Below are 16,134 nucleotides of genomic sequence, written 5' to 3' on the forward strand. Positions count from 1 at the left end.
TGCTTTGGTCCTTTTTGCCACCTTAGTTATGCTGACTGTGCTATATATTAATATTTGCACAGCCGCTGAGCAACCTCAGCATTCCTCGTATGGGAAGGCTCACAGCTGTCATATGACCTCTTTAATTAACTTAATTCAGACATTAGTGTATCACAGGGAATGTGTCTCAAGGGGGGGAAGTCTTTCTTTTATCACCACTTAGCCAGGGAGCATTGTATTTTTCATTTGCATCCAAAAGCTCATCATGGTGAGAGTGGAAAATTAACTGTTTACTCCCCAGTCAGTGCTTTGCAGCGCAGATACATCACACATGGAGAACCCACTCCCTGCTGTCCCTTACGGGCTGCAGCATCAAGTTTTTGGGTGGGATATCACAACTGCTGCACTGAGTCCAAAAAAGCCATCTCTGCTGGCCATGGGGAAGCATCGGGCATGTCGTGGTGGCTTTTCCCCCAGTGAGGTACCCAGCACCAGTGGGCAGTGTGCTAGTGTTGGGGAGCATTGCAATCGTACATGTGCATTATAGCAGCATCCCTCTGTATAGCTATGCTGGACCTCCTGCCAGCCCTCTGCTTCTCTCTGAGGTGCCCTGGCTGTTTTCTGTGCTAGCTCTGGTCCCCAGGCAGGAGGAAAAAAAATGGGCTTTAGGGAGGTGGTGGGGCTGGGAACACTTGGAAAAACCCCTTTCCCCCAGGACAGGCATGAAATGCGCTGCCTGCAGGCAGAGCCTTGTGGCTAGTAGGAGCTTTATAGCAGAAGCCTTGGAAGCAAACCAATGCTAATTAAGGCTTGCTTTTGCACTGGCATGTTGTGCTGTGGGTACCTGTGACAGATGGAGTTTGATTGCCGTGACTGAAAGATACTTCCGTGAAGAATATGGTACCAAAATGTTTTCTGGGGGTTGATGCCTTGTTCCTCTAGCTACATAGGGTTTGTTTAGGAAAACCTAAGGGTGTGCTGGGGCTGCGGGCACTGCTCACTGCCCATGTTGTCTCCTTGTCTCACAGGTGAAGGAATGGTTGTGCTTGAACTGCCAGATGCAGCGGGCGCTGGGGATGGACATGACCACCGCTCCTCGCTCCAAAAGCCAGCAGCAGCTGCACACTCCTTCGCCATCCCTCTCCCACTCTCCGGCCAAGCACCCACCACCCCCAGGTGTGGATAAGTCCCTGCTGGCTGCCCGTGCCCTGCTGCCTGAGCCACCCAAACCTCACCCCATGATGCCGCAGAGGGAACCACATGGCCAAGGCCAGCCAAAATCTCAGGAGGCAGCCAGGTCCTCCCCGCAGCATCAGCAAGCTAAGCCTTCCTCCTCTGAGCAGAGAAAGACAACAGGAGATGGAGGGGCAAAGCCTGCTGCCCCATCCCCCGGGGCTGGACCACAAGAGCAGCCCCAGGAGGGCCTCACAGGGAAGCTCTTTGGCTTTGGGGCATCCCTTCTGACCCAGGCAAGCACACTCATGTCTGTCCAGCCAGAGGCCGCCCCTCCAAGCCAGCCATCTCCTGGCAAAGTGCCTCCAAAAATCGTCTTCAGTGATGCCAGCAAAGAAGCTGGTCCCAAGGCCCCAGGGGCACAGTGCCAGGCTGGTGCTGCACTGGCCACAAAGCTGGGCAAGCCGGAGCAGGGTGTCAAGCCAAAGGAAGTGCCGAAAGCAAGAGTCTCGTGCCCCCTCTGCAAGGCGGAGATCAATGTGGGCTCTGGCGAGCCCCCCAACTACAACACCTGCACAACCTGCCGGCAGCAGGTCTGCAACATGTGTGGCTTCAACCCCACCCCTCACCTGATAGAGGTAAGGGGGTTGGCAGGGGTGGGCGCTTTCCAAGCTGAGGCTTGGTGCTCTCACTTAAAATGGAGAAAAGATGGTGCATTTTCTTTCAAAGATTTAAAAAAGCCTTTAAGAAGCTCCTGAAACAAGGTCTCTCCTAGGGGAAGCCCCAGGGTTGGAGGATATGGTCCTCCACCTCTTGACAAAGGCATGAATTTCATATGTGTACACTGATTTCATGCTGGTTTCACGTGAGGAGCAGAGCAAGGGCTGGCCATTGTTCAGGGCACCTTCAGCAGTGCCCACTGCTCCCTAAAGGTGTCCAAGGAGTCAGTGGACATGGAGAGGAAATAAAAGTAGGTCATGCAGGTGCCAGAGTCACCAACACACATCCTCATACTGGTGCTGTAGATGGATGCCTTGGCCAGACTTGGGAGGAGACTGGTCAAGGATGTCTTGCAGCTCCTGCATTCTCAGATGGTGAGGATGCAAGGAAAATGGTACAGGGCAGGAAGGTGGCAGGACCTCAGCAAGAAGATTTCAAATCATCTCAGGGCATGGAATGTCCAGTTGGAGTTTGCTGCCCTCTCCAGATGGCATGGGCCCTGTGCCATTGTGCCTGCAGGCAGGGTAGGGTGGTGGGATGAGCAGAGGATGGATGTGGAGACATCCATGGTGCCGTTTGGATATGAATTGGCTGCAGATCGTGCAGCCTGCTGAGATGGAGTGCAAGGAGAGGAGGGGGTGGAGGTGGGCCAAGGTCCATCCAGTCTCACCAGCTGTAGTCTAGGAGGTCTCTGAATTATTGTGATGCCTACCCAGATCATCTTCCCAAGCACCAAGAAGGCACATTAGCCAACTCTAGCCACAGATACCTGGAGAGGAGAGTGGTACAACTGTGGCTTAGCTGGAGCATTATCCTCCTCCCTCCTCCCCCCTTGCTAGCTAGGGAGGGAGATCTTCCAGACCCTTGGAGAAGACCTCAGTTAAAGTCTAGACCCCCACTCCCTCCTCTACAGGCGATTTGAGGCTGTTATGAGAGGATGCCCAGGGCTTTCTTCCGGAAGCGCTGCATCTCGCAGCCAGTAAGACACAAAACTGATATAATCAGCATATGGAAAAGCGAATGGGAACTTTAAATGACAAGAAGTAGAATTGCTAATCTTGGCTCCATTCCATGGCAGATAATTACACTTTATGTCCCTAGCTCCTCCCTGCAGTTTCAATTATGCCCAGTAATTTTTCTCTTCTTCCTGAAGCTGCTGCTGTTTATGGTCACGTTCATAGCAGAGGAGAGCGCTTTCCTGGTGTGGTGCACAGCGTGCATGTGGAGATGTAAACCCATCAGATGGCCACCTCCATGTACATAGTGCTGTTTTTGACTGAAACGCTTGTTGCTTCTACCACTGCTTGCTTCCTACCCTGAGGGCCTGAGTGAGAAGAGGTGTCCAAGTGTTTTGTAGTCTCTTGGGTAGGGCTGAAGCCCTGTGTTGGCGTGCCGCTGGGCAATGATGTGTTTCCAGGCTTCAGAAAGCTCATGGGTTGATGAAATGGCTTTAATGTGCTCCCCTTGGAGCCCAGCTGTTAATTAATTGGAGAATTAATATGAGGTTGGGTTGTACCCAGTAACATGGTGCTCTCTGCAGGTAGCGTGGAAAGGTGACCTCCCCCCACTGGTTGTCTCCAGGGTCACTGGCTGACACCTGGGATTAAATTTCAGAGTTTGAAGGCTAGACTCTGGTGTGGCTCCCTCAGCTCTTGAGTAAACACCTTCAGACACCCTTAGCAAACTCACCCTTGCACATATGTCCGTCTTAGGGTTTCCTGTCGCTGCTCATCACTGAAATATCCACATGCCTTCCCATAGGGTGAAGACCTACAGTGCAGTCCCACCTGGGCTTTGTGGTGTCTCGGGCTTTGTTTCTCTTTACACAGAACCATTTTCCAGCTCAGAATAGATCACTCGGTTTATGGGGTTTATTTCTTTTTTAACAGTTGATGAGCTATGAATGTTCTTAACAAACACTTTCTGTGAAAACGAAAACATTGCAAGATCTGTTAATGCAGTCAGGCTTTAGGTTTGCTTGATCGTCTGAGAAAATTGCTCTGTGGTCTGATCCTTTTTTTGCCTGCAGCTCACGTGAACTAATCCCGAGCCCTGTGATTCACACAAACACTGGAACTCGCTCTTTGAAGTAGCAAGGCTTGATCTGCTAATTCCTGTATGAATTAGGACCTTGAATGTAAACAGCCCTTGGAAGCTGCATGAAAACTAATGAGGAGATTTGAGCTGAGGATGGGTATGTGCAGAGGAGCACGAGCTGTGGGTGAGATGGGCAACATCCTCTGTATGTACTGCTGGAGCCCAGGCAAAGTCTTCACCCCTGGCTTCAAACAGTGTGAGTCACAGGGAAGGAGAGGGCATGGGCCATGGTGGCCTGGTTTTTGGAGGAAGAATGGAGTTTTGCAGCAAAATACTGCTAAAAGAATCCATTTTCTGCAAATAAAGTTGTATTATCACTGCAAGCAGTTGAGGCTTTGTCAGGGTGTTGGAGGTGGGCTGCATGTGATTATAGTTTCATAATAAAACTGTGTAACCATCTTGGGAAGGGAAAAAACCTAAATAATATTTGCATCCTCATACAGGACAATTATTTTCGCTAACCAGATCATCTCCTCTCCCAGAGAGGCAGTAATGAACTTGCACTGAGGGAGACTACTCTTCCCGTATCAGTGTGGGCTGTCACAGCTCAGTGGGAAACATGACCCGGACTGAGACTGGAACTTGTTGGGGGGCTTGGATAGACCCCAGTAGTATGATGGGAGCCAGAGGGCATACTGGCAGCACCACTTCCCTGGGAGGCCCTAAGCTCATTGGTGGCATCATGCATAATGCTGAGGGTGAAGGGCATCCTAACACCCATTAGCCCTCATCCTTCAGCATGTGCTTACCTCCAAATTCATCACAGCTGTTGAGGAGTAGTCCCTGCAAGTGGCTGAGGTGCTGCTCAGCAGCAGGGGGATGCAGGGGGTGTTGCTGTCTGATGATTGTTGTTATGAAATGGAGAGAAGAAAATTGAGAGTGAAATGTGGAAAGAGGAGAAGTCTTTTGCCCCTATCTGCAGCCCCCTAGAAGTTCTGATCTCCCTGGAAAGATGCACTATTACATAGGAAATACCTATGGTATTTCCATCCCTATCCCACTCATGATCTAAAGATGGAGTCAGAGGCTCTGTGTCCCTGTTGTCCCCTCACCAACCCCTGCAACCGCCTGGGGAGGTATCCAAGGAGCTGCCTCCTCCTCAATGCTTCATTCAGCAAAGCACACTCAAACCTAGCAAAAGAGAAGAAAATACTAAAATTCCTTTTTTTTTCTGTGGACTCATTGGCTGAGTTGCATAGGTGCTGAGCCAGCAAAGAAAAACGGTGACTTGCACTTCCCTTGTTGTCTTTGCACTGCTGTGGGCTAAGTGCTTGTGCAGTCTGGTCCAGCTGAAGGTTGCTCCAAGAGCATTCCTCCTGTGAGCAGCTGGGTGGTTCCTCCAAGCCCAGAGCTCCCATTAGATCCACCAGCAGGGCTGGCTTTCCTTCGGCCCTGGGTCTCAGAGAGTTTCTGGGCATGATCAAAAGATGGTGGTGAGGACTGGGAGCCTAGGACACTTGAAGAGTTCAGGTACAAGCATGGCATTTTGGCAGCACATCCCAGGGGAAGCATGTGGGCTGTGGTGGCCCATGGCTCTGGAGGCTGTAGATGACCAGCAGAGAGAGGAAGCCCAAAAGCATGCCTTATCTCCTTCTTTTGCTTGCACTCCATGATACACATTACCCAGCTTTAAATAAGTTGTTTATGTGAATTACCAGAGTACAGGTGCCTGGAGCTTCCTCCCACCTCATCACACCTCCTCCAGGAGCCAGCTCCTGGGAACAGCACCATGAGCTGTTCCCACCAAGTCAGAGCTGGCACTTTCGGGTTCTCCCAAATTCCCCACAGCCTCAGCCTGGTGACGTGCTGGCAAGAAAGAGATTTCCTTTGCAGGAAGACTGAGTGCTGGACTGTTTCACTGGGGATTTAAGAAATCATGCCTGTTTACAGCAGAGTAAGGGAGCAAGTGATCTGGCAAGAGTTGGCTTGGAGCATGATTGTCCTGTGCTGCACAAAGCTCTTCCAGTAACCCTGACTGACCCCAATTGACTCCAGGGATTTTGTGTTAAGGAACAAATGAACTATGCATGTTGTGTTACTAAATAAGCATGACAAGATGCCCTTTTGCCTAATTAACCAGCCTGAAATAGGAGTTGTGACAAGTTTTATTGAAGAATGCTGCTGATCCCTGGGTGCCAGGCTGTGATGACCCCCAATGGGTGCCTTACGCTCAGGAGGGTCCTCTTCCTGATATGTGGTACCTGCCACGCAGCGTCCACATCCTAAAATTACATTTGTTTTTTTTGCTTTCCCCATGTGTTACAAAAAGCAACCTTTTTATAAAGCTTGTGTTGTCATGGGTGTGCTGCTGCATCTCCCTACCTGGTCTCACCAGTGAATGCTGTTACATTCCTTATTATATGCATGCAGTATATGTATATATATGCATTATCCTGGATGTGATGTCACAAGTCAACAAGATGCAGGAGCAGCGTTTGCCTGGGTCCTTTGTGGGACGTGTTCTCCTTTCTGCTGCTGCCCTTGTCTGGCATCCAGGTACAAACAAGCCCATTCAGATGGCGTTCTTGCAGAGCTCTTGTGAATCATCATGTTGAATACTTTCTGGAAAGCCCTGAGCTTCTCTCTCCATCACACTCCAAGACCTCCCATTGGGCAAAATTGGGTGGTGAGCAGAACAGGTATGATTATGTGCTGCAGCTCGGGTTCAAGATGCTGACGTTGAGGATGGGGCTGTGCCTGCCCTACTTGCAGGAGCAAGCGTGGCCGCTCCTGAGCCTGGATGCAGGGAGGAATGGCTGCAAAAAAAGGGAGTTAAATTAGATGGAAAAACCTCTGTGAGATCAGCCTTTGTGCAGAACAGGGTGTCATTGCTGGCAGCCAGAGGATGGGTTAGAGAAGGGGGGACAGAGAAAAGGTTTTGTGCCAAAATTGTTTTGGTGTTGGCACATAATTTCATAGAAGGGGGAAAAATCAAGTGGGGAGGAGTGCTGGCCTCCTGCCTTACCTGCCCTCGCTGCAGGTGGCAGCCAGCAGCCATAAGCTCATGTTCAACTCCTGGTGTGCTATGCCTCCCTGCCCCCTTCCTGAGGGTCCCTGCTCTCACTGGGAGTGGAATTAGCCTGTAGCTCCTGGCCAAAGAGGATTAGCCAGGTTAAGAGAGTGCCTCTAGCTCAGCACTATCCCAGTACAGAAATCCCAGCCCCAGTCTGGTGTTTGGGGCCGTGCACAGCTCCCAGGCAGCCCCGCTGCCTCCTTCCATGGGGCAAAACAGGATATAGGTGCCTTAACAAAAACCTGCCTCCTGAAGCGCAGGCAGTGCCTATGTTGGGGCTGCAGCAGCTCGCTGCACTGGTGAGCCCATGTCTTTCTTGTGTGTGATGCTGTGTACAAAACCCTTCCCAAAGCATCATCTGCCTGTGTGCAATGATGGGGCAGATGGGTGACAAGCAGGGACAGGCGTTTAAAGTTTGCAGGCATCATTTTTCCATAGGAATCCACATTCTGTTATTCCTACTGGGCTTGGAGGGCTGAAGCATACTGACAGACACGCTCTGTGGCCCGTAATGTAGCAGGGAGCAGCTGTTGTCAGTCACCCCTTTGAGGCTGTTTTCCCTGAAATCGGGCATCCTGCAATGACAGCTTGGCAGGGTCCCCAGGGCTCAGCTGGATGCTGAGATGGCCAGGTTGCCTCTCCAGGGACAGGAGGGAGGAGCAAGGTGCCACGCTGAAGGCTGGGCAGTGGGTTAGACCCTGGAGTTTCCCATGGGACGAAGAGGTAGCCAGACATGTGGGTCACAGAGTGCAGCAATTGCTGGCTTTCTCCTGAATTTTTATGTAGAAATAATGATTTTAAAAAAAAATACTCTAGCCCCAGGGGTATAAATATTCAAGGCAGTCACATAAACTTAAGTCAAACCAAGAGCACTGTGTATGACAGTTCAAGATGAAGTCAGCTTCACTGGCGTGAGCTCTCAAATCCCTTTATGGATTGGTAATTAACAGCTTGCTGTGACTCAGGAGTTTTCTGTGCTGCTTAACCTGCTGTAATTAAGCTGCTGCTGGGCTGGGCAATGCCAGGCTCCCACCAGCTCCTCCTGCAAGTATGGGGACTGAAGCGGGGCTGGGGGTCAGTGGCAATGTGTAACCTGGCAGACTAGTCTGAGTTAAGAGTGGAGTCCCATCAGATGGGGGACGTACAGTGTCCACAGGTGTCCCACCCATGCAATCCATGTTTCTGTGGCTGTCACAGCCCCTCTGGACCACACTGCTTGTTTTTCTGCAGAATCCCATTAGATGTTACCTCTGTGTCTGCTGCAGACTCTTGTCTTCTGCTGGTCATGTCTTTGGAGGTTCTAGGAGTACGCTAAACACTGGGCTCCACCTTGCTGAGCCTGCTCTCAGCTTCTGACCACTTAGAAAATTATATTAAGAACTGCTGTTCTTCTTTAATCAGAAAAAAAAATCTCAGAGCTCCAGATTCCTTTCCTCCTTTAGATGCAATTATATTATTAATGGACAAATGTCAGCTGTATGTGAACCCTGCTGATTAATGCTTCAGAGGAAGCCGCTGCCTGCACCTGCAGATTGTTTTCAATGGTTCATAAAACCAAACTATATATTCAGAGGGGTGACAGTGGCTGAGTGAAGTAAGGGATTTCTGCCTTCCTCCCTTCTAAATGAAGATATATTTGAAATGAATGATGCTTCTCTGATGCCAGGCTGGTTTTCCAGAGCATATTTGCTGTGTCCTAGAACTTGGAGCCGCTGCCTGTTTTATTGCTGTGTTCCTGGGCTAGCAAGCTGCCTGGGCCAGCAGTGCCAAGGTGTCCTCCTGAGCTGTCTTGTTGGGAAGGCCAGCAGCTATGTCAAGAGCAAAGCCCAAGTGCTTACCATGGAACAGCCAGTGCAAAGATTCATGCTGAAAACAGGGAGACCTTTGGCTTTTGGGGTATCAGTATTGCTGCTGTGGGCCAGCTGGAGGTCAGGTGGATACCAGGGCAGATGTGATACCTGAGCCTCCGTCATAGATGTCCTTCTCAACAGCCTGTAAGAGTGCAGGAAGCTGACAGACCAGCTCTTAGAGCCACCACCTTGGTGCAGGGTGGGTGGCTGCCCACACTGCTGCCTCGGTCCCACAGGCCCTGTGTGCCAGCTGCTGCCCAGGCATGGCAGCCTGCTCCCAACAACCACCTGGGGTGAACAAGACCCATGGGCCAATATTCTCCAAGTGGGTGCTACAGGCAAACCTGCAAGACCTGACATCTTAATGTGAATTGTAGCAGCATTGTTCACTCCCATCAGTGGCAAACCACCACCCATTGCTCCTCCAAAAGGTAGTGACGTGTGGGTGGGCACGAGGTAGTACCTGCAAGCCCTGGGGGAACAGGGGGACTTCTCTGGCTCTGCTGAGCTGGGCCAGCAATATGAGCCTACGGAAGGGAGGCTCTGTTGATTCCTGACATGGTTTAGGCTGGGAATGGGAAGGGCAGCTGATATTGCCCTATTAGGCAGCAGCATGGATTTAGTTCTGCTGTAATTAATGGTGAAACTTTATGTGTGTGGTATTGGTCATGGTGTTTCCTAGAAAATGCCAAGGAATGGTTATGGGGAACGTTTTTTGCCCGTATAACATGGTTAGGTCTTCATGCCAACTCCTGCCCCCTGCTAAGCTTTGATTGTTTTTCCCAGCAGACACTTATTTTGGTAGTTATTGCAATTCTGCTTCTAAGGGGTGGTGGTATTGTTTCTGAAACTTTCATGGAACAGACTAATCCTTCAGAAACCTGCCTGAGCTGTCCTTAAGGAGATGGAGGGCACGGCTACATTGCAGCGGGGACGTGCAGACAAACATACAGGGCTATCACTGCAAAAGGTTTTGATATTCTCACAAGTCGGGTGCCATGAATATTAAAATTCACCAGCCTGGAAAGGGCCTGAGTAACTTTCCATCTCCCAGCTGAGGTTTCACAGTTTGGAGCCGCCCCAGAAAACACTGAGAGAAGATCAATAACTGCCCTAATGTACCTTGTTAGGGACTTCCTTGACCTTGAGAAGCTTTGAAAAGAGTTACTGTTGTACACATGAAAGGTTGAAGGCAGCAAAAATAGGCAAGGTAAAAGCACAGAGGGGAAGCAGGACAAGCTAGAACTGCCATAGTGCTTTATGGATATCAGAAAGGTTTTTATAAATAAGGGTCAGAAAGCAAAAAAAATCCAGTTCATTCCCTAAATTCAGTTGTACCTGGTTCTAGCACAGGATTTTCTGCATTTTGTCTTCAAGTCAGACCTGGCAGCTGTGCTGCTGGGGCAACCCTGGAGCCCCACGCCTCAAGAAGCCCTGTGCCTCTTTGCTAACTTGGGCGGTGTTGACGAAGTCCACTGCAGGACCAGCTTGAGACATGTCCTTATGACTTGTCAGATGAGCCCTACTCGCAGGGAGTTTATGCAGACCTCAGTGGACACCTTGTTCAGACAGACAGTTGGCATGGGGGCAAAGCAAGAGGTTCCCATGGCAGCCTCCTAAAGGCATGCCAGATGCAGCAAAGAGCCTGGGATGCTAGAGGAAAGCAGGGGAGGAGGAGCGTGATGTTACAGGGGAGGTGTGGGGTCTCTCAGCAGGACAGGGAAGGGTGTGTAGCCTTGTTCCTGATCCCACTGCATCTTGTATTGAATAATCTATGGCTAAAGAATCTCAGGAGCCATCCCCAGCGTGAGGACTGGCACCCAACATCAATAGGTTATCACCATCTCTACCCTGGGAGGAGCAGTGGTGGGATCAGAGGGGTCTGGGCTGGAGCTGCTCAGTGGCCTCCAAACATGCTAAGTAGGATTACAGGCTAATTCTGCTCTAGGGGCAGTGTCGCTTGGATCATGTCTCTGATGCTCAGCTTAGCAGGATGACTTGTTGGGGACTGGTAGGATGCAGTAGTACCGACCCTTGAATCAAGGCTGCTTGGCAGGGTGTGTGGGCTCCTGTGTCACGAGACCTCTCCCCTGCCCACAACAGGGGCTGCTGATGGAGATAGAGAACATCTGCCTGTGGTGGACACTGCTTTTATGAAGACAAGAAGTCTGTGAAGGGAGTCAGGTTGGAAGGGATCTTTGGAGCAGCGTGATCTGAGCAACACTGTGGGGACTGATGGTGAAGGTGCACAGTCCCCGGGCAGGTACCAAAGGCGGATGGTGAGACTGGTGGGACCATGTAAATCAGAGTCTCAGTCTGAAAGTGCGGAGGGCAGAGAGAGAAACAGCTCTTTTAGCTGTTCAGCTCATGTTTCCCACCCCCTGGGAGCAGGCACAGATTATCCTGATGTGCTTGTAGGCCATTATACAACCTGGAGCTTTCTCCTTTCTTTTTTTTTTTTTTTTTTAATAACATGCCGTGTTAGTACTTTATTTGGGAACATGTTGGGACAGTTAATGTAGTGTTTAATTGGCTTTGTAACACTGGATTTCTGAGTGGATTGAGGGGGAGGCAGCTTAAGGGCTGGTTTACAGTGGAGGCGCTCAGTGTGATGGGAGCGTCTCAGACTGACTTTGTTGGTGTTGATCCACTTTCCAAAGCAACATCATTTCTCCTAGTGAACCCAGTGGCATTTTGCAGTTATATTCCACAGTCTTTAGCATCTGTAAAGGTCCATGGAACAAAATTAGAGCGAGGAGAGGGTGAAGCGTGTGGGCATGCTGAGGAAGTAGCCAATGGTGATGCTGGTGATGGGATAACTAGCTGGATGCGCATATGTTGGGGACAGGCATTGCTAGCTCAGGCCAGGCTATTGTGTTGACTCCCTCCTTCCCACATCAAAACCATTGCTAGTAAAGCCCACATAGGCAGCACAGCCTCATGGCATGTTGAAGCAAGCCTTCATCAGCCTTGTGCATGTTAGTGAAGGTTGCATCCTTCTCCAAGGGCCAACAGGACCTTAAAGACTGTTCTAGGATAACTACAACTCAACCACTGCAGGGTTTCACCCTGGTTTAATAATGTTTCACATACCATGTAACTCAGCATGCAGTCCTTGCCATGTGCAGTGATGCCCTATTTTTCTAACTACACGTGTGTTGGGGCAAGCCATGCAAGGTGAGGACTGTAAGATGCCGTCTCCTGAGAAGTACATTAAGTGTTGGAAAAAACACCGCTGTGCAAAGGAAGAAAATCTATGCAAAGAAATGGCATTATCAGTGTGGTTGCAAGTGAACGCTCAGGAGTCAGACAGCTGGGTGTTCATTTTCTTTCTCTGTTAAATGGCTTTGCTGAAGGGACACAGCCTGATCCCCAAAAGAGTGGTGATACTGCCAGGAGGTGCACGATGGAGAGCTGAGCCCTCACCATTATCCCTCTCCTTGAGTCTCTCTGCAACACAGCATAAACTCTGGTTTCCAGTGAAACAGGACCTTTCTCCCCAGTTGAAAGGAAAGCCTTGTATAATTAATGTTGTTGGGGGAATTGGGGTTCTGCACTGTTGTGGTGCCTGGGACCCAGCAGAGCTCTGGTGCAATGTGCCCTGCACTCAGTGATCCTCGCACCAGGCAATGCGGGTGGCAGCAAGGAGCAAGCACAGTAAGCCAGGGCACTTCAGCCTTTTATTTAAAAAAATAAAACATCACAGTATGTTAAAAGCCAAAAAGCTGAATGGACCGGGGGGTGCATCACGTGGCTGGCTGCTTCTTCCTCCTGGCCTGGTTGCTGGGCTGATGAGCTGGGGGAGGTAGATGGTACCAGCCTGCAGCAAAAATAAATGCAAAAGCAAAATAGAAAATGAAAGCAAGCTCTTTCTTTGAAGTACACCAAGGCTTTGAGCATCTCTCTAAATGGAGATTTTGAGAGATGTTTTATTCCTATGTTATCCAGGCTGATTTTCAGCCTCGGTGGACCTATTAGTGTGGCCCATGGCCACCTCGCAGCCACCTTTTGGATGATTTTTCAGACACGGGTCAGGAACTGACTGGAAATGCATGATTAAATGCCTTTTTGGTTGATATTTGCCACTTAACTTGAGAGGCAAATGTTTCCCAGGGGCAATTTGATTTCTGGAGGTGTGAGATCCTCGCAGAAGCCAGATGCCCACATGGCACCCCAGGGCAGGGGCTGGCTGGCAAAATCAAAGATGCTAGAAACTGTTTTATTTTAATTATTCATTTATACTTATTTTCTGCTCTCCCAAAGGAAATTCTTGTGATGGCTCCTGGGGACCCTGCTATGGTTTAACCGGCAACTCATTCCCACACATTCACTCGCTCACTCCCCCACCGGTGGGATGGGGGAGAGAAGGGTAATGCTCATGGGTTGAGATAAGAACAGTTTAATAATTAAAATAATAAAAACAACAACAACAAAAATGCAATGGAAAGGAAAACAACGAGAGGAGCAAAACCCAGGGGAGAGGGATGAACCACTGAAACAAACCACATGCGACACAGCCGCTCACCGCCCGCCGACTCAATGCCACGCCTCCCTAAGCTGCAACTGCCCCCCTTAATATACTGGTCATGGTGTCACATGGTATGGAATGAACATCCCATTGACCAGTCAGGGTCAGCCGCCCCAGCCATGGCCCCGCCCCTCCCAGCCTCCCGCTGTTGTGGCAGAGCGCGGAAAGCTGGAAAGGTCCCCGACCACCACAGGCACCACAGTGAAGAGAATTAACCCCTTCTCAGCCAAAACCAGCACAGCCAGTCACAATGGGGTGCTTTTGCCACTTATTCCTGGTTAGGCTCACTTCGGCCTCCAATACAGTTAGCTCTTGGGATCCCCCTGTCACTCCAGCAATACTCATGGGTTCTGCCCCTATATAGTTTGATGGCATTAAGGTGCACTGTGCGCCGGTGTCCACTAAAGCTTTATACTTCTGTGGGTCGGACGTGCCAGGCCATCGGATCCACACAGTCCAGTAAGCCCAGTTATCCCTTTCCTCCACCTGGCTGGAGGCAGGTCCCCTCTAGTCTTGATCATGGCATTCACAACTCACTTCCTGTAAACGTGAATCAAGAGTCTCTCTATTAAGCTCAGAAATAAAATCTGCGCTTCTACTCCTCTGTCTGGGGACTTGCTCACTGGAAATTGGAGCAGCAGCTTTCCTGGAAGAACCTCCCTGAGTGATTGTTCTTCCTTGCAGTTCACGTACCCATGCTTCTAGGGTCGAAGTAGGCTTGCCATCCTACCTCCTCATGTCCTCTCTGTGGTCACGCAGGTAGAACCATAGGGTGGCCCGTGGTGTGTATCCTCTCCTTTGAGCCAAAGGACGCTTATTCCTAACAGCTGAGATACTACTCTGTAGAGGTGGGAGCGGGACATATCTTCTTTGAGTTGCTGGACCTCTCGGGATAGTTTCTCCACAGCAGAGACTAGTGAGGAAGAAATATTTGCTTCATAATCCTGGAGTCTTATCAATCACCTCCGCCACTGTTGGTGCCTCGTCCCGTCTCCACGACATTACTGCCAATGAATTTGCATACAAGGATGGTGCGCTCCGTACAAGCTTCCGCCACGTGGGTCGTGTGCACTCGGCTTCATCTGATCTTTGGTTGACTGTTGTTCGTCCAGGTCACCATAGATCACCTCAAGCACAGCTAATTCCCTTAGGTACTGGATGCCTTTCTCCATAGTTGTCCATTTTCCTAGGCGATATGTAACATCTTCTTTGAAGGGATACCTTTCCTTCACTCCAGACAGGAGTCGCCTCCAGAGGCTGAGGGCTTGTGTTCTTTTTCCAATTTCTTTGTCAACGCCCCCTTCCCCAGAAAGGCAACCCAGTTGTTTGGCTTCTTTTCCCTCTAATTCCAGGCTACTGGCCCCATTATCCCAGCATCAGAGCAGCCAGGTGACAATGTGCTCACCTGAATGACAGCTGAAATCTTTTTGCATATCTCACAACTCACTCAAGGACAGGGATCAGGTGGTCTCTCTTTCATTTATGACTTCTTCTTTCTCTTCTTGTGATGGCCCTGCTTTTGCATCATCCCATTCTAAACAAGTTGACATCCGCTTCCAATATTTCTTCTTGTGTATGGGGGCAACTGATACTGCCACAGGTTGATTCTCTGAGTCAGCTCCAGTACTTGTCCTGGGGGTTTGAGTGGCTGCAGTGGCTGTCACTTTGCCTTTCAATCCAGAGACCTTATCTTCCCCCTGGGGGCACTGAATACTGTTGAGCAGGGCTCAGTATGCATGGGCCAGGCCCCAGCATGTTGCAGTTATCTGTGTCTCTCTGGAGTTCCCAGCGTAACAACATATTTTCTCCAAATATTCTACTAGTTTTTTAGGATTCTGCACTTGTTCAGGGGTGAAGCTCCAAAACACTGGGGGTGCCCACTGCCCTAGGTATTTGCCCATGCTACCCCACATGCCCTGCCACTTGTAACTGTCGAGCCTTGGGGCAGATTTCTGGGTAATATTCTTAAGTTGCTTAGTCAAAACCAAAACAACATGCCCCAAAACTAACAATAAGTGCACCTTAACCACCCAAGGATGTTCAAGATACAAAAAGGTTGTTGTAATAAAGGCAGAGACATCATAGAACAAAGTTGCAAAGATACCATTCTGTATTTCCTCCATATAAAGTCTCTCAGAGGAGGAGGTATAATTGCTATTTGCCTCAACAAGGTGGTATCCAAAGTACAATACCGGTTTCAGCAAAAACCCCAAATACCAGATAAAGCTGAAAACCAGTGTTTGCATAACAAATCTCTTAGGCAAAACATTACTAATCACAGCAGAACACAGCAGACTAAAGAAACCAACACCAATCTTTAACACCAACTGCAAAAATGAAAACATGGTGCTGTGACCAGCAGCTGTTATTATCTCCAACCCTTGAGCCCCACGTTGGGCACCAAAAAGGACTGTTGTGGTTTAGCTGGCAGCTCAGCCCCACACAGTCGCTCACTCACTCCCCCACCGGTAGGATGGGGGATAGAATCAGAAGGGTAACGCTCGTGGGTTGAGATAAGAACAGTTTAATAATTAAAATAAAACAACAACAACAAAAATGCAATGGAAAGGAAAACAACAAGAGGCACAAAACCCAGGGGAGGGGGATAAACCACCAAAACAAACTGCACACAACACAGCTGCTCACCACCCACCAACCCAAGCTGCAACTGCCCCCCTTAATATACTGGTCATGGTGTCACATGGTATGGAATGAACATCCCATTGACCAGTCAGGGTCAGCCGCCCAAGCCATGGCCCCGCCCCTCCCAGCCT

At 49.8% G+C, this 16,134-nt stretch overlaps 1 protein-coding gene across 1 annotated transcript in view; it reads left to right on the forward strand.

Annotated features, from left to right (window-relative positions):
- The window catches only part of BSN (bassoon presynaptic cytomatrix protein), a 100,642-nt gene that overhangs the window by 49,142 nt on the left and 35,366 nt on the right, over positions 1 to 16,134 (forward strand). The window contains exon 3 of the mRNA XM_075096452.1: positions 1,008 to 1,790. Within this exon, the coding sequence (XP_074952553.1) occupies positions 1,008 to 1,790 (783 nt within the window). The remainder of the gene's footprint in view (positions 1 to 1,007; positions 1,791 to 16,134) is intronic.

Source organism: Phalacrocorax aristotelis, chromosome 6 (genome assembly GCF_949628215.1).
Source record: "Phalacrocorax aristotelis chromosome 6, bGulAri2.1, whole genome shotgun sequence".
NCBI lineage: Eukaryota > Metazoa > Chordata > Aves > Suliformes > Phalacrocoracidae > Phalacrocorax > Phalacrocorax aristotelis.